This window comes from Mauremys mutica, chromosome 4 (assembly GCF_020497125.1).
Source record: "Mauremys mutica isolate MM-2020 ecotype Southern chromosome 4, ASM2049712v1, whole genome shotgun sequence".
NCBI classification, from domain to species: Eukaryota; Metazoa; Chordata; order Testudines; family Geoemydidae; genus Mauremys; species Mauremys mutica.
In genome coordinates, this window is record NC_059075.1 from 150,380,489 (window position 1) to 150,402,489 (window position 22,001).

The following is a 22,001-nucleotide window of genomic DNA, read 5'->3' on the forward strand; positions in this document are numbered from 1 at the left end:
CCTGACAAATGACCGGCTCAGTCAGTGGCGGGATTTATCACTGCCCCCTACGCCAGGGGTGCATTCTTATACACAGGTACAAACAAGTTACACCTCACTCCTGACGCAACCCCTCTACGTGTCAGGGTGCCGCCTCTCACAAAACAACTCTACCATATTACCCTCCTGCCCCTGTCTTTAGGATAGGTCGGCCTGTTCCTGTTATCTGTGGGGAATGTGCCAGTACCGGAGTGTTCTGGTACCATCCTGGCACGTGCCCAGCAGGGCCGTCCTTACCCATACGCAAAGTACCCAGCTGCATATGGCTCCAGGAAATTTGGGGCACCACATTTCCTGGTGCCCTGCACAGCTGCGTGCTGCTCCAGGCCCTGCTCCTGCTCCTCCTCCGCCCCGCCCCTGCTCCACCCCCGCCCCCACTCCCCCGATCGCTGCGTCCTCGCTCCTTCCCCCTCCCCCCCCAGCCTCCTGCACGCTGCAAAACACCTGATTGCGGCAGGCAGGAGGGCAGAGAGGGAGGGAGAAGCGCTGATTGGCAGGGCCCGCCGGTGGGCAGGAGGTGCTGGGAGGAGGGAGAGATGCTGATAGGGGGGTTGAGCACCCACTATTTTTTCCCTGTGGGGTGCTCCAGCCCTGGAGCACCCACAGAGTGGGCGCCTATGCCGCAGTGTCCTCTTCTTGCCCTCCAGCCATGTTATCAGAGTCTTTTCCCCCTTCCAGGAGCGAAGTAGCTCAGTTCAACAGTCCAGCCCCTTCCCCAGTGGCAAGTGGGGGGTACCCGGGTCCACCCACTACTCCAGGTCCTGACCCAGGGACCCTGTAGATAGCAGCCTCCTGCTGCAACCCCTTAGCTTTACCCCATGCTGCTTCTATTCCCTGGGCCACTTCCCTACAGCTCCAGCACCTTCTTCGCCCTCGTCTCAGAGTATCCAACCAGCAAGTCCCAGCAGCTCCATCTTGCTCCCCTTGTCCCTGCCAGCAACTGCTCTATCCACAGTGCTACCTTTCCTGCAACCTGCAGTCCTCACTCCTTGGGCTCCCCAGAGCAATTGACTGTCTCTGGCCTCTCCTTTTATGTGATGCCACTGGGCCTTGATTGGCTGCTCTGTGCAGCCTCCCTGCAGTTGGCCGCTTCCTGCACAGCCTCACTAGGTTGCTTGGAGGACTCACCTCCGCTGCTTCTTTTTTTGGACAGGGTGTGGAGGCTCATGAGGCCTCCATTAACCCCTTCTTCTCTGGTGTGGGGTCAACACCCCGTCACAGAGATGAAGAGATGGAAGGATGTGTGGGTGAGTAGGTAGGGGATATAGGGATGGGTGGGTGGGTAGCTGGGTTTGTAGAGGGATGGATTGCTGAATTGTTGGGTTCATAGGGAGATGGAGGGATGGGCTGGGCCCATAGAGGGATGCAGAGTTAGGGTAGTTGATCCATATGGGTAGTCGGCTCTGTAGGGTGATGGAGGGATGGATAATTGGGTCTCTTGGGCAATGGAGGGATGAATAGTTGGATCGGGGGGGGGGGATAGTTGGGTCTGTAGAGGTATGGAGGGATGGGTAGTTAGGTCTTGAGGGTGATGGAAGGATGGATAATTGGGTCTCTCAGGTGATGGAGGGATGGGTGGTTGGATCCAGAGGGGGGTGGATAGTTGGGTCTGTAGGGGATAGATAGTTGGGTCTGTAGGGGGATGGAGGGATGGATGGGTAGTTGGGTCTGTAGGGTGATGGAAGGATGGATAATTGGGTCTCTCAGGTGATGGAGGGATGGGTGGTTGGATCCAGAGGGGGGTGGATAGTTGGGTCTGTAGGGGATAGATAGTTGGGTCTGTAGGGGGATGGAGGGATGGATGGGTAGTTGGGTCTGTAGGGTGATGGAAGGATGGATAATTGGGTCTCTCAGGTGATGGAGGGATGGGTGGTTGGATCCAGAGGGGGGTGGATAGTTGGGTCTGTAAGGGGGTGGAGGGATGGGTAGTTGGCTCTGTAGAGAGATGGATAGGTAGCTGGGTTCATGATGGGGGACAGATACATACATAGAGGACGGTGCAGGGAGATGGATAGACATGTAGCTGGGTCTGCATGGGGATGGATGGAAGGAAAGATAAATCGATCTTCTGCATCCCTCCTTGCCACAACTGACTCCCCCTTTGCCCCCCCCCCCGGTGACAACCCTCCTGTGGCAGAAGCCCCCTCCCCATCCATTAGAGAGCACAGGGTAGTAGGTGACTCACCAGCAGTGCACGTTTCTGCCTGGCTCAGCCCAGCCTCACTCTGCTTCTCCTAGGAGAGGGCTTCAGCTGGCTCAGAACATGGGCTCAGCTCCGCCCAGCTACCAGGGAATGGTGGGGCAGAGACAGCAAGGGAAGGAGGAGGGACAGGGCTAATCACCCGCTAGAGACACCCCTGCTCTGACACTAGCCACTGGCACATGGAGACTCAACCCAGAGCCGGTGCCTGGCACAACAATGGGACTGGAAGTCAGGACTCCTGGGTTCTATCCCCAGCTCGGTGTGGGAGAGCGGGGTTTGGGAGTCAGGGCTCCTTCATTCTATTCTACTTCTCCCCTCCCCACAGTCTCTGGGTTGGTTAATCACAGATCCAGCCCCATGACCAGGTTTGCTATTAACCATCCACGCTGGCCCCTGGGGACCCTTCCAGGAGGTGTCATTTCGGTGCAGGGAGAGAGACAGCAACAGTATGGAGGGAGTGCCGCAGCCCACGGCCATCATCAACAACCCTGCTGATATCGGGGTCATCGTGGGCTACTTCGTCCTGGTCATCTGCGTAGGGATCTGGGTAGGTGACCTGGGGACACGGCCCTTTGCCCCAGCCCCTCTTTCCCCCCCAACACTGGGCACCAGGGGAAGAAATGGAACAGGGTAGAGACCTGAGCCACTCTTCTGGGACCCAGAACCACTAGGCAGAAACCTGGACCCAGAACCAGAACTGACCACCCCAAAATTAGACCCAAAACTTGAGTCAAGGATATCCCCAGATACACCCTGCTATCCATCCATCCATCCCTCTATCTATACCCGCCATCCCCATATACACACCTATCTATCCATCCATCCATCCACTCATCCCCATATACACCCCTCTATCTATCTACCCATCCCCATGTATGTCCTGCTATCTATCCAGCCATCCACCCAGCCGCATATACACCCCTCTATCCATCCCCATATACACCCCTCTATCTATCCATCCATCCATCCATCCCCATAGACTCTCCTCTCTCTATCTAATCCATCGTTCCCCATACACCTCCTGCTTTCTATCCCTCTGTCCTTCCCCATACACACCCTTCTATCCAGGGGCGGCTCCAGGCCCCAGCACGCCAAGCGCGTGCTTGGGGCGGCATGCTGCGGGGGGCGCTCTGCCGGTCGCCGGGAGGGCGGCAGGCAGGTTGCCTTCGACAGCATGCCTGTGGAGGGTCCGCTGGTCCCGCGGCTTCGGTGGAGTTGTGGGACCAGCAGACCCTCCGCAGGCACGCCTGGGGGAGGTCCACCGGAGCCGCGGGACCAGCAACCGGCAGAGTGCCCCCCGTGGCGTGCCGCCGTGCTTGGGGCGGCGAAATGTCTAGAGCCGCCTCTGCCTCTATCCATCCTTCATTCCCTATACACACTCCTCTTTCTAGCCATCCCTATACAGACCCCTCTGTCTATCCATTCATCCCTCCCCGTACATACCTCTCTCTATCCCTTTGTCTGTCTCCATAAACACCTCCCTATGTATCCATCCTGATACTCAACCTTCTATCCATCCAGCCCAAACGCAGCCCTCTCTGTATCCATCTACACGCCACTCTGTCCACCCATCCAGCCAGCTACTCACCCCTCTATCCATCCCCGTACACACCCCTCTACCTATCCCCATACACACCCCTCTATCCAACGGTCTATCCCCATACACACCCCTCTATCCACCCATCCAGCCGGCTACTCACCCCTCTATCCATCCTCATACTCACCCCTTTAGTCATCTGCCTATCCCCACTCACACCCCTCTATCTATCGGTCTCCAGACACACCCTCGCACACACTTATCCATCCATCCATCCCAGAATCAAGCATCACTACCCAGGAACTCAGACTCTGAAACTTGAATTTCCATCTTGGCCCTAGCATGTCCCTGTTGCTGGCAGATCCCAGAACCAAAGCCCAGGGCTCAACCCCAGAAATCTGACCCCAGAACCTGAGCTGCAGCCCGGGAAGCCCATACACAGAACAGCAGGGCTCAGAAGGGCCTGCGGCTGAGACCCACATCCATGGAGGACTTAGGTGCCCAAGTCCTAGTTTTAGGCTCCCCTGAGATCCACAAAACTCTCGCTCGGCTCATGCCCAACACCTAAGTCATTGTAGTAGAAGTTTCATACCCGCCTGAGTTTCTGCCTCAGGACATGTGAGCTGCTGCCTCCCTCTGGGCGTCTGGGCACTTGTCTTGCACCTAAGCCCCAGCACGACCCATTGACCAGGGGAGGACAGGCGTTCATGCTACCCACTGGGCTATGCTGATGTGAGACCCCTCAGTCCCTCCTGGTAGAGGCGGTCCGTGGTGGCTCAGTGGTTGCAGCCAAGGGACTGACCCCAGGGGTCTCCCACCTCCCAGCTGGGTGTCCCAACCACCGGCCCACAGAGTCCTTCTCAAGCCCTGGCCAGCGTTCTCTCTGGCCCAGGGACTCTTGTTCTTTAAAGCCACTGTGGAGGAGGAGCTGTACCAGGCGAGACCAAGGGAGCCCCATGTCCAACTATCCTATTATCATTCTGTGGCTTCTCTTCAGGCAGAGGGGGGAATTGAAAAAGGAGCTTCCACATCCCAGGCTGAGTGCTCTAAGCACTGGGCTGGGAGTTGTGAGCTGGGCACCTCCTCCTGTGGCTGTTTTGCGTGGAGCGAGGCAGTCGCTCAACTCGTTCTCACAAGAAACAACGCAGGCACCGAAGCTGCTCGACCCCAGGAGAGGGGTTCCCAGCTCTGGGTCACTGGCAGAGCGAGGCGCCTCTCTGCAGCTTGGACTGAGGGGGTGAACTCCTTGAGGGGGTGGGACATAGGACCCCCCCATCTCCCATTGTCTGGCTCAGCTGGCTCCCTGCCTAGCATGCCTAGCACCCATTCATTATATAGGGAGCCTGGTGCCTGGCTCAGACTTTCTGGATCCCAGTGTTGGTCCAGTGATTTTCTCGGCACCTAAACATTAAGTGTTCCCTTACTGAGCACCATGCCTAAGTCCCTAAATCCTAGAACCCAGCTACCTCATGTGATTGACATGTCTAGAACACAAGACACTGGCATGATTGATGTACCTAGAACCCAAACCGTTGGGCTCCAAGATGGGGCTGTCCTTGTCCCACCACTCCCATGACAACTCTGTCCCTTCTCCCCCTTATAACTCCCCCTACTCCACCCTAGGAGGATCCCATCACACAGTGGAAGGACTAGTGGGTCCTCATCCTGGCTGTGTAGTTGTTGTTTTTTTGCTCTTCTCAGCTCTTTGATCTCAGCTCCAGATTGGGCAGGGACGGGGGAAGAGGTTGTTAATTATTACTGGGAAGTACATGGTCCAGGAATGCTATGAGGCCTGTAATGAGGTGTAAATCTCAACAGATTAGTCAGGGAGCAGAACTGTGCGGCGTGGGCCCCCTGCATCGCCTCACCACACAAAGCCCCCCCATCCATGGATCCAGGGCTTTAATGAATCACTGTGGACCCTCCAACTCACCAGCCCCACCTGCACACAGCCCCGAGTGCAGGAGCCTCCCCCCGCGGCAGGGGTGGCTCAATGGTTTTTGCTGCCCCAAGCACGGCAGTCAGGCAGCCTTCGGCGGCGTTTCTGCAGGACGTCCGCTGGTCACGCGGATTCAGCGGCGGTTCTGCGGGTGATCTGCCGGTCCCGCGCGTTCGCCATACCCGCCGCTGAACTGCCGCTGAAACCGCGTGGGACCGGTGGACCTTCCGCAGAAACACCGCCCAAGGCTGCCTGACTGCAGCCCTCACAGCGACCGGCAGGCCGCCCCCCGCCCCACCACGCGACTTGCTGTGATGGTGCCTGGAGCCACCCCTGCCCCTCAGCTTGCTGCAGTACATGGCAAAGACCCAAAATGGTAGGACACACCAATATTACTCAGGCAAGACACATGCACTGCAGTGGGATTCCTCACTCAGTGCCAGGTTGGCTCACAACCGAGGCCTATCTAACCCAGTCTCCAGCAAAGGAAAATGTGACACACACACACACACACACACACACACACACACACACACACACACACACACACACACACACACACACACACACACACACACACACACACACCATGTCTCACCCCGGTCTCTAACAGGGACCCTCTGAAGCCCTGCAGCAGGAGGCTGTGTCATCAACTCTGCCTAGTTTCATCCACTGAAATATCCAGTCCCTGTTTGAATCTTGGCCTCCACAACTTCTGGTGGCGGGGAGTTCCGAAGGCCGATCATGCCTTGGGTGAAAGTGCATTTTCTGCCTCTTGTGATTGACTCCAGGAGCTCAATGTATTTAGCATAACCAAGAGTAGATTAAGGGGTGGCCGATCCCAGTCTGTACGTACCTCCATAGGGAACAAATAATTAATTCTGGGCTCTTTAGCAGCTGAAGGTCTGACACCCCCCAATGGCTGGAAATAGACAAATTCAGACTAGAAATAAGGGGTACATTTTAAAGACTGAGGGGAATTAACCATTGGAACAGCTCACCCAGGGCTGTGGCTGATTCGCCATCGCTGGGAAGTTGTGCTAATAGATCTGCCCCCGTTCAGCCAGGAATGATCTGGGGCAGTTCCCTGGCTTGTGCAACACCGGAGGTCAGACCCGGCCGGCCTGAGAATCTGTGAGTCCCAGGCCAGTCACCCTCCAGAGGAGATTTGATCCAGCTCTCTGCTCCTTCCCATCGCCCTTCTCTGAGCCTGGCGTCTCCAGCCAGAGCTGGGGGGACTCACCCCATGGAGGGAGACGGAGCTGGTTGGGTATCTCTGGAGCTGGTGGAGAAAGGCAGCATCCAGCCCCTGGAAAATGCCCTCCTCTCGCTCTCGCCCCTGCAGTCCATGTGTCGCACCAACCGGAGCACCATTGGGGGTTACTTCCTGGCTGGTCGAAATATGGTCTGGTGGCCGGTGAGTATTGCAATGGGGGCGGGATAGATAGACAGGTAGATATGGGGCTAACCGTCAATCTTGGGAATGGATTCAGAACAGGGTTTAGGGCTGAGGCTTAATACTTGACCCTAGCAGGAACTGGGGTGAGGATGGGGGGGCAAGGGTTTGACATCAGGGGACCATAGCAAGGAGATGAGGTTGAGTGGCAGAAGGTGGCATTAGGGCCAGTGCCGGGGGTAGGGACTGGCGTTAGGGTAGTGCCAGGGGACAGGAGGTGGCGTTAGGGGCAGTGCCTGGGAGTAGGGAATGGCGTTAGGGGCAGTGCCCAGGGGCAGGGGGTGGCATTAGGGGCACTGCCCAGGGGCAGGGGTGGCATTGGGGCAGTGCCTGGGGGTAGGGAATGGCATTAGGGTAGTGCCAGGGCACAGGGGGTGGCATTGGGGCAGTGCCCAGGGCAGGGGTGGCATTAGGAGCACTGCCCAGGGGCAGGGGTGGCATTAGGACAGTACTCGGTGCATCTATCCATAGCCCAGTCCCTCTCCCTCGTGCTGTGCTGCAGGTGGGCGCGTCTCTCTTCGCCAGTAACATCGGCAGTGGCCACTTCGTGGGGCTGGCTGGCACCGGTGCCGCCAATGGCCTAGCTGTGGCCGGCTTTGAGTGGAATGTAAGTGATTTCGAGTGCCCATAACCACCTCCCCCTCCCTACCCCACTCCCCCTCCTCCTCCCTGACCCAACTCCGCTCTCCCCACCAGGCTCTCTTCGTGGTTCTCCTCCTTGGATGGCTCTTCGTACCTGTCTACCTCACTGCTGGGGTGAGCATCACACTGGGTACAGGCGGGGGTGGGGGCTGGGAGCCAGGACTCCTGGGTTCTATCCCCAGCCCTAGAAGGGGAGTGGTGTCTAGTGGTTACAGCAGGGGGGGCTGAGAGCCAGGACTCCTGGGTTCTATCCCCAGCTCTGGGAGGTGAGGAGGGTCTGGAGGGTTGGGGCTGGGAGCCAGGACTCCTGGGTTCTATCCCCAGCTCTGGGAGGTGAGGAGGGTCTGGAGGGTTGGGGCTGGGAGCCAGGACTCCTGGGTTCCATTCTGTTCTCCCTTTACCTGCAGGTGATCACAATGCCCCAGTATCTGAAGAAGCGATTTGGGGGCCGGCGAATCCGGATCTATCTGTCCGTCCTGTCCCTCTTTCTCTACATCTTCACTAAAATCTCAGTACGTAATTAATCCTCTTCCAGGGGGCGGGGGCAGTGGCTGTGGGTGTTGGCCCCGGCTTCTCCCAGCAGGGGGTGCTGTGTACATCAGCCCAGTGCTGAGCCCCCCACCCTGTATCGCCCCCCCCCGTAGGTGGACATGTTCTCGGGGGCTGTGTTCATCCAGCAGGCGCTGGGCTGGGATATCTACGTCGCTGTAATTGCCCTGCTCGTAATTACCACCATATACACCGTGACAGGTAACGGGGCCGCAGCTGGGGTGGGGGCCCAGCGGCTGCTCCAGCTGGGCCTGGGGCGGGGGAGGGGAGCCCAGGTGAGCACAGTTTCACCCCACCCCCTCCTTGCTCTCCCAGGGGGGCTGGCGGCCCTGATGTACACCGACACCGTGCAAACCTTCGTCATCATTGGGGGAGCCTTCGTCCTCATGGGCTTTGGTGAGTGAGACCCACCCATGCTCCCCCCACAGACAGGGGCAGGAATTGCAGCTGAAAGGAAGCCCCTGGTGCCTCCAGCCCCAGCAGGGGGCGCTAGAGGGAGCAGGGCCGGGGTGCTGGCTGTAAGGGGGGGGCTCCCGGTACCTCCAGCCCCAGCAGGGGGCGCTAGAGGGAGCAGGGCTGGGGTGCTGGCTGTAAGGGGGGGCTCCCGGTACCTCCAGCCCCAGCAGGGGACGCTAGAGGGAGCAGGGTCGGGGTGCTGGCTGTAAGGGGGGGGGCTCCCGGTGCCTCCAGCCCCAGCAGGGGGCGCTAGAGGGAGCAGGGCTGGGGTGCTGGCTGTAAGGGGGGGCTCCCGGTACCTCCAGCCCCAGCAGGGGGCGCTAGAGGGAGCAGGGCCGGGGTGCTGGCTGTAAGGGGGGGGGGCTCCCGGTACCTCCAGCCCCAGCAGGGGGCGCTAGAGGGAGCAGGGCTGGGGTGCTGGCTGTAAGGGGGGGCTCCCGGTACCTCCAGCCCCAGCAGGGGGCACTGTAGGGAGCAGGGCAGGAGCACTGGCTGGGGGGGGCTCCTGGTCCTGCCAGCCCCACATTCTCCCAGCTGTGGGGAGTGGGGAGGGGGTGCTGGGTGTGGGGGGGCTCCTGGTGACTCCAGCCCCAGCAGGGGGCACTGTAGGGAGCAGGACAAATGCGCTGGCTATTGGCGGGGGGGCTCCCAGCTGTGGGGAGCGGGCTGCCGAGGCCACTCTTGGTCACAGTGCCCCCTGTTGGTTGGTTTGCAGCGTTTCACGAGGTGGGGGGCTACCAGGGGCTCTTTGACAAGTACCTGGAGGCCCTTCCCAGCAACACCCTCTCTCCAGCCCCGGCTCTGTACAACATCTCAACCGCCTGCTACCAGCCCCGCCCCGACGCCTTCCACCTCCTCCGCGACCCCCTGACCGGAGACCTCCCCTGGCCAGCGCTAATCTTCGGCCTCACCATCATCTCCACCTGGTACTGGTGCAGCGACCAGGTATGGGGGCGGAGAATGGGGCCCGGGGCCTTTCCCCTCCGGGGGCGCCGGCTCCGCTCCAGCCCCAGGGTGGGGGACTGGCTGGCTCAGGGCATGGGCCTTTCACTGGGGCGTTCCCTGCTCACAGGTGATTGTGCAACGTTGCTTGGCGGGCAAGAGCCTGACCCACGTCAAAGCCGGCTGCATCCTCTGTGGGTACCTGAAGCTGTTGCCAATGTTCCTCATGGTGATGCCAGGAATGATCAGCCGCATCCTCTACCCAGGTATGGTGCCCCTCACCTCACCAGGAGATAGGGACAGCTGGGCACCGCTGCCCCCTGCTGGTGGGATCCCAGCTGCCCCATGTCTTAGCCCCCTGCCTCCAGGCCTGGCCCCCCCTGCTGACCCCGTTTTCTCTCCAGACGAGGTGGCCTGCGTGGTGCCAGAGGACTGCAAGCGGATCTGTGGCACTGAAGTCGGCTGCTCCAACATCGCCTACCCCAAGCTGGTGGTGACTCTCATGCCTGCCGGTAAGCAGTTGGAGCTGGCACCCAATACCTTAGTGCATTGCTAGGGGGGATAAGCAGGGGGCGCTGTGCTACAGGGGGCAGGCGGGGGGCTCTGCAGGGGGTGCCACAATGCAGGGAGCGGGCGGGTGGGGGGGGCTCAGCAGGGGGCGTTGGGCTGCAGGGGGCATGCGGGGGGGGCTCTTCAGGGGGGCTCCGTGCTGCAGAGAGTGGGCGGGCGGATGGGGGGCTCAGCAGGGGGCACCGTGCTGCAGGGGGCAGGCGAGGGGCTCAGCAGGGGGCGCCGGGCTGCAGGGGACAGACGGGGGGCTCAGCAGGGGGCGCCGGGCTGCAGGGAGCGGGCGGGGGCTCAGCAGGGGGCGCTGGGCTGCAGGGAGCAGGTGTGGGGCTCAGCAGGGGGCACCAGGCTGCAGGGAGCGGGGAGGGAGCTCATCAGGGGGCACTGGGCTGGAGGAGGCGGGTGGGGGCTCAGCAGGGGGCGCTGGGCTGCAGAGAGAGGGCGGGGGGCTCAGCAGGGGGCGCCAGGCTGCAGGGAGCGGGCGGGGGCTCAGCAGGGGGCGCCGGGCTGCAGGGAGCAGGCGGGGGGCTCAGCAGGGGGCGCTGGGCTGCAGGCGGGTGGGGGCTCAGTAGGGGGCGCTGGGCTGCAAGGGGTGGGCAATATGACTCTCTGTCGCCCCCTACAGGTTTGCGGGGGTTGATGCTGGCCGTGATGCTGGCCGCCCTGATGAGCTCCCTGGCCTCCATCTTCAATAGCAGCAGCACCCTATTCACCATGGACATCTACAACCGCCTGCGGCCCCAGGCCAGGAGCAAGGAGCTGCTGATTGTGGGCAGGTGAGGGTGCACTAGGGGCACTGTGCGGCAGGGCGTGCTGTGCCTCTGAGCTTGCTGTGGGCTCAGCCATGCCCTGTCTACTAGCCAGCACTAGGGGGCGCTGTGGGCCCAGCCATGCCCCTGCCCCTCACCCTGGTCTCTGGGCAGGGTGTGGATCTTGTGCATGGTGGCCATCAGCATTGCCTGGATCCCAGTGGTGCAGGCGGCGCAGAGCGGGCAGCTCTTTGATTACATCCAGTCCATCGCCAGCTACCTGGCGCCACCCATCGCCGCTGTCTTCTTCCTCGCCCTGTTCGTCAAGCGGGTCAACGAGCCCGTGAGTGCCAGGGGACCCAGCCAGCCAGAGATGGGGGGGGGAGGGGAACGGGGTGGGAAGGGACCCAGGTGTCCGGGATGGCAAGAAACGGGCGGGGGATCGGGAGACCCAGGTGTCTGGGGATGGAGAGGAGGAGGAGGTGAGGGAGGGGGGAAGGGACCCAGGTGTCTGGGGATGGAGAGGAGGCGGGTGAGTGATGGGAGATCCAGGTGTCTGGGCAGCCAGAGGATGTGGGGGACCCAGGCCTCCAGGAAGTGGGGGGGGGGGGTGAGGGACCCAGGTGTCCAGGCAATGGAAAGAAAGAGGATGCGGGGAGGGAGTGGAGATGCAGGCGTCACACTCTCTAGAATGGATCAAGGGCGTGAGTCCCAACCTCAGGGCAGACTGACACGAAAACTCACTCCGATATTCAGGTTACTCCCCGTCCCACGGGACCAGTCACTCACCCCAGCTCAGTCGCTCTGCAGAGCTCACGCCAGAGACAAGGCTGGCAGCCAGTCCTGTAATAAACCAGCTGAAGATTTAGTAACTAAGAAGAAACAAAGGTGTTAGTTACAAGGGTAAAGCAGGTTAAAGCTACACACACAAATGAGTCTTAGATTCCAGAAGGGGGCAGACGCATCGCTCACAAGCAAACCTCACACATCCTTGTGCGCTAACGCAGGCCGAGCACTGGGGACTGGTTACCTAGGCTTGGCATCATAGCATATCAGGGTGGGAAGGGACCTCAGGAGGTCACCTAGTCCAACCCCCTGCTCAAGGCAGGACCAATTCCCAGACAGTTTTTTGCCCCCGATCCCTAAATGGCCCCCTCAAGGACTGAACTCACAACGCTGGGGTTAGCAGACTAATGCGCAAACCCCTGAGCTATCCTCACAGTGCGAACAACATAAAGAGCCACATTCTTCCTGGCAGGGGTTTTTATTCCCTTCCCCCAAAGTTTAAGCTGGCAGGATGAGGCCTCATGGGCATAGACTCTTCAGGGGTGTGGGGGGGGGGAATCATTTGCCCTCTGATGCTCCACGTTGGTCTGTCTGGTGTTGCTGGGTCTGGCTACGCAGCAGCTGACACCCGCAGCCGACTCAGGCTTGGGCTGCGGGCCGGTTTCATGGCTGTGTAGGCGGCCGGGCGCGGCCCAGGCTGTAGGCGCCTGCAGGGTCAGAGGGTCCCAGAGCCCGGGCTCCAGCCCGAGCCTAGATGTCTACTGAGTCGGCTGGCACGGGCCAGCGTGGGCGGCTAATTGCCGTGGAGACAGACCCCCACGGGCCGGCTTTTGCAGGGCAGGAGCTACCTCCTGTGGCAAACTGGCATTTCACACCCGGTGGTGCTATTTTCCCAGCTGGTGATTTACCGTTACAGAGCAACCCCGCAGTATAACCGGGGTACAGAGGCGCTAGGTGAGCTCACTGCCTGCAGCAACGTACAAACGCCTCAGCGAGTCTAAACGCTAAGCCCTCAGCCCTAATTTAACAAGGCTAACACACAGGTGCGCTAGGCTTGGTCCCAGCTGTGTGTGTGTCAGGGGCCGGTTGAGGCCCAGAGGCCTTGGCATGAGCTGACACTTGGTCTGCCAGTGTCCACAGCAGGCAGCAGATGGAGCGGGGAGGGAGGAGGGGACCCAGGCATCCAGGCAGTGGGAAGGGAGGGGAGGAGTGTGGGGAATGGGGACCCAGTGTCTGGGCAGTGGGAGGATGGGGGAGGAAGGGAGCATGTGGGGAACCCAAGTGCCAGGCACAGGGAGGATGGTGGACAGAGTGCGGAGGACCCGGGCATCTGGGTAGCGGGAGAACATGGGAGGGTGGTGGGAGTGGGGAACTCGCATCCCGGCAGTGGGATGATGAGGGAGCGAGGACCCAGAAGCCCAGATGACCTCCCCCGTCTTTCTCCACACAGGGCGCGTTCTGGGGGCTAATCGGGGGGCTGCTGATGGGCCTGGCCCGTCTGCTGCCTGAATTCGCCTACGGCACAGGCAGCTGCATCTTCCCCAGCGCCTGCCCCAGACTTATCTGCGGGGTGCACTACCTGTACTTCGCCATCATCCTCTTCCTCGCCAGCGTCGTCCTGGTGGTGGGGGTATCACTTTGCACCCCGCCCATCCCCGACAAGCACGTGAGCAACCCTTGGGAGGAGGGAAAGGGGATGGGACCCAGGCATCCAGGACAGCTGTGCAGGACACTCACTCCTAGGAGGGAGAGACCAGGGTGGGGAAGTGTCCAGGACAGTAGCGCAGGGTGCTCACCCCTAGGGAGAGAGAGCAGGAGGGGGAATGGGCCCCAGGTGTCCGGGACAGCAGTGCAGGGCACTCGCCCCTAGGGGGAGACAGCAGGACAGGGAATGGGACCCAGGTGTTCGGGACAGCAGTGCAGGGCACTCGCCTCTGGAGGGAGAGAGGACAGGGAATGGGACCCAGGTGTTCGGGACAGCAGTGCAGGGCACTCGCCCCTGGAGGGAGAGAGGACAGGGAATGGGACCCAGGCGTCCCAGTGCAAAGTGCTCACCCTGCGACCACCCCCCCCTCCCCAGCTACACCGGCTGGTGTTCAGCCTGCGTCACAGCAAAGAGGAGCGCGTGGACCTGGACACGGAGGAGGAGGAGGAGAGAAGGAGGCAAGAAACGAGGCAGCAACAGGGAGTGGCCACGAACGGGGCTGTGGAGCACGTGTTGGAGGTGGAAGGTGGGTCTCGACAGGGGCCACTGGGCTGCAGAGGGACGGGGAGGGGGCTCGGCAGGGGGCGCTGTGCTGCAGGGGGCTCGGCGGGGGGAGCCGGGCTGCAGGGAGCGGGTTGGGGGCTCGGCAGGGGGAGCCGGGCTGCAGGGAGCGGGTTGGGGGCTCGGCAGGGGGCGCTGTTCACTCTCTTTCTTCCGCCAGGCCCCCCGGCCAGTCGGCCCCAGGGTGGCGTGGGGCGCTGCATGGCCTGGCTGTGCAGCCTGGGGGGTGCAGCGCAGCGGGCACCGGAGCCAGGTGCGGAGCGGCTGCCAGACATCACGGAGCCCCCGACCTGGAGCCGGGTCGTCAACCTCAATGCCATCGCCATGATGGCCCTCGCCCTCTTCCTGTGGGGCTATTACGCCTGAGCCGCTGCCATGGGGAGCCCTCCTGCCTCAGCCCCCCCGCGGGGCGCTCCTGCTCTGCCATGGGGCTCCCAGGCCACCTCCGCCCCCCACTGCCGCCAAATAAACCCTCTTTCCTATAGCCCCCCCCGCACCCTCTATCCAATGTGGCATCTCCCTGGGGTGGGGGTCCCCTCTGCCCTATGCCATAGACGCCCCACTGCTGTGCACCTTCCCCCTCCCCCAAGGTATATTCTGGGGGCTCCCCTCCCCCCCAACCCCAGTGCAGAGACCACAGGAAGAGAGTGGAAACGGGACGGGGACAGCAGAGCCCCCAGCCCCTCACCGACCCCCAGCCCGGCCTCCCACCAGCCCCATGAAACTCAGGCTGGGAAGAGTGTGGAGGGGAAGCAATAGACAAATAAATGAATGGGAAACTCCAGCTTGTGGCTGCTTTTCTGGGCTGGAGCTGGCGCCCCCTAGAGGGGAAAGGCCCCAGGTCCCTTTCACCACCCCCTGAGCCAGCCAATCCCGTAGCCCAGAGCCAGATTGGAGCCGACGCCCCCTAGAGGGGAAAGGCCCCAGGTCCCATTCCCCACACCCTGAGCCAGCCAATCCCGTAGCCCAGGGCCAGATTGGAGCTGGCGCCCCCTAGAGGGGAAAGGCCCCAGGTCCCATCCCCCAGCCAGCCAATCCCCTAGCCCAGGGCCAGATTGGCGCTGGCGCCCCCTAGAGGGGAAAGGCCCCAGGTCCCTTTCCCCACCCCCTGAGCCAGCCAATCCCCTAGCCCAGGGCCAGATTGGAGCTGGCGCCCCCTAAAGGGGAAAGGCCCCAGGTCCCGTCCCCCACCCCCCTGAGCCAGGCAATCCCGTAGCCCAGGGCCCCAGATTGGAGCTGGCACTCCCTAGTGGAGAAAGGCCCCAGGTCCCATTCCCCACCACAAACACACACAAACAGGCTGTATATGAAAATAGAAAGCTCTATTTCAGAGCTATTCTGCCCCATGGTGCTCAGACGGCTTTATGGTGCTGGGATGGCGTGGGGGGTGGCAGGGGGGCAGAGGAGATGGTACAAATGTTCCCCCCAGATTTCAACCCCAAAGGATCTGGGAAGGAGCTCCCCTGAGCCCCATTCATATCATCCCCCTTTGGAATTAAGGGGGGAGGCTCAGATTCACCCCCATGCCCTCCCCGCTGAATGTGGGACTGCCCCCCACTTAAAACCAAGTAGCTTCTTTTTACCGCCATTGGAATTAAAGGTGGGGGGGGCAACAGATTCACCCCATATTCCCTCACTGGAAAGTGGGGTCCCTTCTAGTGCGGGGGGCTCTCTGCCCCCCCTCTTGAATGTATGGTTCCTCGTGCTCCCGCCTCCAAAAATCCCATCCCCTGCTAAGATCAGGGTCACTCCTATGTTTCCTCCATGGCTCTTAAGGGGTATCAAAGCCCCACACATTCCTCACTAAAAAGCTGGAGGGGCTATTGGAATGGGGGACCCCTCCCTTCCCCCCAGTAAAGAGGGGTCCAATTCTCCCATCTGAAATGGGGGGGTTCCCTTCTCCCACAAGTGTGGTGTCTCCTCCCTGTACCCCACTGAATCTGGGGTGTCCCCCCATGGCAGTGAAGGGGTTCGCCAATCTCCCCAGGAAATCAGGGTCCCGCCCTGAAATGGGGGCCTGCTCCTCTGCCCGCCACGTCACAGGCTGCCCAGCGCCTGCCCCACCCGCACCCTGCACCCAGCACTGGTGCGGAAGCCAAAGCGCCGGGGCCCCTGGAAGAGAAGGACGATGGTGGAGCCCAGGTTGAACTCGCCCAGGCCGGCTCCCTTGGGGGCAGGGACCCCGGCTGGCCCTGCCCAGGCCAAGTAGCTGAGGTCGTGGTAGCAGCCCTGCATGTGGTGGGCGCAATTGGTTCGAAGGTCCTGCCAGAGAGAAAGGGGGCCACGGTTACCATGGTGATGGGCACCCCCTCAGTCCACGTCTGCTCCGGCTCGCAAGAGCCACGTGACTCTGTGCTCACCGCCGCCCCCCCTCCACATGCGACCCCACAGGAGCACATGCTCATTAGCCCACCCCACGTGCAATCCCTCCAGAACATGCGCTCACCAGGCCCCCCCCACATGCAATCCCATGGGCGCACGTGCTCACCGGGAGGCCCCCCCACGTGCTATCGCACAAGTGCATGCACACTCACTAGGGCCCCCCCCTTGTCTGATCCCACAAATGCGTGCACACTCACCAGGGACTCCCCACATGAGATTCCACAAGCACACACATTCTCACGAGGGCCTCCCTCACATCAGATCATGCAAGCATGTGCACGGTCACCAGGACCCCCTGTCTTTTCATGTAAGCGTGTGCACACTCGCCAGGGCCCCCCCCACATGCAATCCCATGAGCCTGTGCACGCTCACCAGGACTCACCCCTATGCAACCCCCACAAGCGCACACGCTCACCAGGGACCCCATCAGGACACGAGGGCTGCCCCCCTCTCCAGGGCTCCCAGCTCCCTCTGCCCCCAGCCCCACCTGGTCGCAGTAGATGCGGATGGAGCCCACGTTGGTGGCCCCCACGGCAGTCAGAGAGAAGAAGCCGTGGGCCCACTTCCCGCTCAGTACCACCCGCTCGTTGTGGCAGAATAGCCCCGGGATCCAGCGCACCACACTCGGGCTCACCGACATCAAGGATCCTGCCACGGATGGGCACGGGGCAGGGCAGGCAAATAGATGGGAGGGAAGAGGAGACCCCAGCGTGAGTGACAATTGGGTCCATGCCTCCCACCGCCCCAGCCTGCTCCCCTCCTCGGCTGTGCCGTACCGGGGAAGTGCCGGCGGTGCCGGATGTGCCAGTGGGTGGGCGAGTGGAAGCGGTGATAGTCGCCCGGTGCCAGATAGATGATGCACTGATAGAGCCGGTGCCCCCGGTGCCACCATGGGGAGAGACCCCTGCCTGGGGGAGAGAGATGGACAGCAAAAGGTTAATCTGCACCTGCCTTGGATTGGGACACGGACACACACACACACACACACAGAGGGATTGTCCCCCCAGTGTGGCCCCTTTGGTCCCCAGATTGGCCCCTGGGATCTACCCCCCCCGGCCAACCCCCCACATCAGCCCACTCCCTAACCCCTCGCTCACCCCCATCTTCCCTCCAGTCCTGGGGCCCGAGGAAGCTCTCCAGGGAGTACGTCACCCCCTTCACCTGCTCCAGGCGGCTCCTTCGCACCCGGCCCAGGTGCACGATGCAGCCGTCTGCCGGGCTGACCTGCAACCAGCCAGGACAGGATGAGAAGTGGGGATGGCCTTGCACGGAGATTCACGAGGGCAGGCCAGGGCGTTCACACCTGTCCCAGCTGAGCAAAGATGAGGGCACCCCCAATCCCCAGGGAGCAGTACCCTGGGGAGGCAGGGGCAGGGCTCTGGGGAGGGCCCATGCCAGCCCATGCACAGACAGTGCAAAGCTCGTGTGAAAAGCCAGGCTGTGAAAGCACCAGGCCTGGAGCCCTGGTGAACACGCTTGTGTCTCACACGTGAGGGAGGCTCACGTGCCGCTGCTGGCACGGCCATGTTGAGCTCGCAGAGCTGCTGGGCACACATGCGGGCCAAGGCAGGCGGGGAGGTCTGGGACCCTGGTGAGCCTGGCCTCAGGGAGGGACGTGCATGTGTATTGTCACTGTGGGCATCATGTCAAAGGGGTTTCATGGGAAGGGAAGACCCATGATATGGGGCACAGGGGGGAGGGGAGAATGAGGCAGCCCATAGGGGGGCATACCATAATTTGTGCAGGAGGGGTGGGCCATACCATGCCATGTGAGGGGAGAACAAAATGAGACCTATCATATTGTGGGGGGGTCAGGAGTGGAAGGTAATCGTACTGTGGAGGGGTGGGATTGACCATCCCATCCCATGAGGAGCTTTGCTAGGGGAGTGGGGGGCCTGCCATGACATGGGAAGGCAATGAAGGGGCCGGGCGAGATATACCATGTCATGGGAGGACAATGGGAGGGACCTACCATGTCATGGGGGGCAGTCCGGGAAATACCATGCCATGGGAGGGCAATGGGGGGGGGACAGAGAAGGACATACCATGCCATGGGAGGGCAATGGGGGGGGGACAGAGAAGGACATACCATGCCATGGGAGGGCAATGGGGGGCAAGGTGGGACGTACCATGCCATGGGAGGGCAATGGGGGGGGACAGAGAAGGACATACCATGCCATGGGAGGGCAATGGGGGGGGGCAGAGAAGGACATACCATGCCATGGGAGGACAATGGGGGGGCAGAGAAGGACATACCATGCCATGGGAGGGCAATGGGGGGGCAGAGGACATACCATGTCATGGGGTGCAATGGGGGGCAAGGTGGGACGTACCATGCCATGGGAGGGCAATGGCGGGGACGGAGAAGGACATACCATGCCATGGGAGGGCAATGGGGGGCAAGGTGGGATGTACCATGCCATGGGAGGGCAATGGGGGGGACGGAGAAGGACATACCATGTCATGGGGTGCAATGGGACGCACCCAGGGCTTGAGCGGGCGCCGGAAGAGCTCCCCAAGGCTGCGGTAGCCACTCAGATCTTCCTCAGCTGCCTCGGCCATGTTGACGGAGAAGGCCCAGACGTAGAGCGCCAGCAGGGGGCGTTGCAGCCAGCGGGGCAGCGCCAGCCCTGTCAGCACCCCCCAGAGTCGCGAGAGCAGCCGGGTGGGGGCACGGCAGTACAAGGCCTGCAGGGGGGAGAGTCAGCAGGGGGCACTCGCCCCTTAGAGCCCCCCCATATATCCCCTCCCCCCACTCCTCCCATCCCACCCCTGATCCTTCCCATCCCTTCTTCTGCCCCCCTTCTCCCCAGTTCCTCCCCCTCGCTGGCCCCTTCTCTACCCCCCATGCCCTGACCTTGCTGGTGGGCTGCAGCCCAACACGGGTGAGGGGCTTGAGAATCTGCCAGGAGCGGAGCTGCAGGGCATGGCCAGGTATCCGGGGTAGATGGCGCCGCAGGGAGAGCCTGGGGATGGCCATCCTGGAGGGACAAGTACAGCACCATGCACACACTACAGCTCACCCCTGAGGGGGGGAAACCGGGACAGAGAATGGGACCCAGGCATCCCGGAGGGCAGCACTGGGTGCTCACCCCTGGGAGTTATGAGATGATCTACACAGCCTGCCTTTGCCTGGGAGATTCCAGCCTGGAGCAGAGGGGAGTCACTGCCCCAGAGGCATCCCCCAAAGCCAGGCTGGGCCCCCCACGCCCATCAGGAGAGCAGCACCCAGGCTCGGGGCTGCCATGGGGCCAGACAGCACCTCCAAGACAGAGCCAGCCCACTCCACGAGACCACAGTTACATACAGCATAACATAAACACACAGAGCATAACAGTGTTGTGCACAGGCACAGTAACACACAGAGTGTAACACACAGTGTCACACAGAGCATAGCAGTATAACACAAACACTCTGATAGAGACACAAAGCAAAAGTGTTGCACATACAAATGTAACACACATAGGATGTAACACACAAAGAGAGCATAAACCAGTGTAACACACTAACAGTGTAACACAGAAAGTGTAACCGTGTCACAGAGCACAGTGTACTCTTTGTGTGTCTGCGTGTAACAGTTGCACACAGAAATTTAAGACAGGGAATAACACAGTGTAATAGAGAGTGTAACAGTGTAACACACTAACAGATGTGATACACTAATAGACTAACACAAAGAGCATGTATCACACTCAGAGCACAGTGTAATTCAGTGTGTAACATGCAGTGTCGCAGTGTAGCACAGTGTAACACACGTCACACACATGCACACAGTGTCATATACACACAGACTATAACAGTATACCACACACAGAGACATACACACACATAACACACAGCAGCTAAGAGTGGGGTGTGACTCCTGAAAACCTACAGACACACAGCCACCCACTTACACACACAGAGGAAACATGCACAAATGTACACATACACACTGACGCACAGTGGCTGGGAGAGAGACTCCTGGCCTTTGGGTCCCACACACACGGAACAGGACACCCCTCCCCACACATTAGTAACGTAACACACACCTGCCCTGAGCAACACGCCCTGCTATTTATACACACAGGAAACAAAACTCACACAAAAAGAACAGGAGTACTTGTGGCACCTTAGAGACTAACAAATTTATTTGAGCATAAGCTTTCGTGGGCTACAGCCCACTTCATCTGCATGCATCCGATGAAGTGGGTTCTAGCCCATGAAAGCTTATGCTCAAATAAATCTGTTAGTCTCTAAAGTGCCCCAAGTACTCCTGTTCTTTTTGCGGATACTGACTAACACGGCTGCTACTCTGAAAACTCACACACACTTGCTGACAGCAGACGGTACAACCGGCACAGATACAACACACACATTTGACACAATGACCCACACCCCGCAACATGCACACCTGCACACACTGATAGCAGGACAGCGACTCTCAAGACAGCTGATATCTGCTGATGCTGGTGCATGCATATGCACACACACCCCACAACTCAGCACAGACACCCCCTAGCAGCCTCCTACAATATGGCACATAGAATGACAGTGACACAAAGTCACACACACAAGGGCATGCGGAACAAGACACACTCACACACACACACACTGACATACAATCACACACACGAGGGTACAGAGAATACTCCTAACACACAATCACACACACTGTAATAAAAGAGGGTAACATTCACACAAACACAAAATCACACACACACACAACATACAGAGAACACTAACACAATCACAAACACACAGAGACATACAATCACACACACAAGGGTACAGAGCATACTCCTAACACAAAATCACGCACACTATAACAATAGAGGGTAACATTCACACAAACACAAAATCGCACACACACACAGAACACTAACACAATCACAAACACAGAGAAAAACACTGAATGACACTAACACAAAATCATACCCACTACAAGGGTACAGAGAATAACACACACACACACAGAATGACAACACCACACAAATCACCACACACACACACACACAGAGGGCGAAGCCAGCGCAGACAAACTCACTGGGAGCAAGGATGTTGCTGGCCCGGATCCGTCTCTTCCACCTCGCCAGTGCTCAGCGATGGCCATCACATGACATGTGCACAATGACTCACAAGACTTGCACGGAGGGGCCGGGCCCTCCCTCATGAAATTGGCTCCGCACAAGCCTATGGTCTCATCATCACCCCACACAGCAGGACCGTGACATCACCTGGCCACGCACACACGGTGGGATTGCAAACAGTAGAGGCTTGAACTATGCCCCAGATACGGCTGCATCCCAGCCCAGGCGAGGGATCCCTATATAAACAGCCCCTGCGCCCCACCCTGGAGATGGCTGCATCTCAGCGCCAGCCCAGGGATCCCCGTATAAACAATCCCCACACCCTGCACCAGAGGTGGCTGCATCTCAGTGCTGGGTGAGGGATCACCATATAAACAGCCCTCACGCCCGAACCAAGAGGTGGCTGCATCTCCGCTAGC

The 22,001-nt window shown here is 60.3% G+C and overlaps 2 protein-coding genes across 5 annotated transcripts; one reads left to right on the forward strand and one right to left on the reverse strand.

Moving 5' to 3' along the window:
• The first annotated feature begins 2,662 nt into the window (after positions 1 to 2,662).
• SLC5A2 (solute carrier family 5 member 2) lies at positions 2,663 to 14,902 on the forward strand. 2 transcript variants are annotated; one of them, XM_045012991.1, is made up of 15 exons: positions 2,663 to 2,789; positions 7,064 to 7,135; positions 7,677 to 7,781; positions 7,871 to 7,930; positions 8,224 to 8,328; positions 8,461 to 8,566; positions 8,681 to 8,761; positions 9,537 to 9,766; positions 9,894 to 10,029; positions 10,168 to 10,275; positions 10,956 to 11,106; positions 11,254 to 11,422; positions 13,316 to 13,531; positions 13,946 to 14,096; positions 14,292 to 14,902. In XM_045012991.1, the coding sequence occupies exons 1-15, from the start codon at positions 2,691 to 2,693 to the stop codon at positions 14,495 to 14,497; spliced, it is 1,995 nt and encodes a 664-aa protein (XP_044868926.1). In that variant the 5' UTR covers positions 2,663 to 2,690; the 3' UTR covers positions 14,498 to 14,902. The 2 variants fall into 2 exon arrangements, with proteins under 2 accessions (XP_044868926.1, XP_044868927.1); XM_045012992.1 differs by having other exon boundaries at positions 9,615 to 9,766.
• A 534-nt stretch (positions 14,903 to 15,436) lies between these two features.
• On the reverse strand, positions 15,437 to 21,877 carry LOC123368343 (phosphatidylserine decarboxylase proenzyme, mitochondrial-like). Of its 3 annotated transcripts, XM_045013094.1 has the most exons (7): positions 21,540 to 21,654; positions 19,371 to 19,494; positions 18,971 to 19,201; positions 17,611 to 17,737; positions 17,290 to 17,421; positions 17,001 to 17,161; positions 15,437 to 16,393 (listed from the first exon to the last, which is right to left on the reverse strand). In XM_045013094.1, exons 2-7 carry the CDS (start codon positions 19,491 to 19,493, stop codon positions 16,169 to 16,171), a joined length of 999 nt encoding a protein of 332 aa, XP_044869029.1. In that variant the 5' UTR covers position 19,494; positions 21,540 to 21,654; the 3' UTR covers positions 15,437 to 16,168. The 3 variants fall into 3 exon arrangements, with proteins under 3 accessions (XP_044869029.1, XP_044869028.1, XP_044869030.1); XM_045013093.1 differs by lacking the exon at positions 19,371 to 19,494 and having other exon boundaries at positions 21,540 to 21,877; XM_045013095.1 differs by lacking the exon at positions 21,540 to 21,654 and having other exon boundaries at positions 19,371 to 20,530.
• Between the last annotated feature and the right edge of the window lie 124 nt (positions 21,878 to 22,001).

Coding starts and splice junctions, on each gene's coding strand:
- SLC5A2 (XM_045012991.1), top strand. CDS start 2,691: ATGGAGGGAGTGCCGCAGCCCACGGCCATCATCAACAACCCTGCTGAT. Junction 7,931..8,223: donor CTGTCTACCTCACTGCTGGG/GTGAGCATCACA, acceptor CTTTACCTGCAG/GTGATCACAATGCCCCAGTA. Junction 10,030..10,167: donor CAGCCGCATCCTCTACCCAG/GTATGGTGCCCC, acceptor TTTTCTCTCCAG/ACGAGGTGGCCTGCGTGGTG.
- LOC123368343 (XM_045013093.1), bottom strand. CDS start 21,665: ATGAGGGAGGGCCCGGCCCCTCCGTGCAAGTCTTGTGAGTCATTGTGC. Junction 17,738..18,970: donor CCATTGCACCCCATGACATG/GTATGTCCTTCT, acceptor GGCTGGTTGCAG/GTCAGCCCGGCAGACGGCTG. Junction 17,422..17,610: donor GGACTGGAGGGAAGATGGGG/GTGAGCGAGGGG, acceptor TCTCTCCCCCAG/GCAGGGGTCTCTCCCCATGG.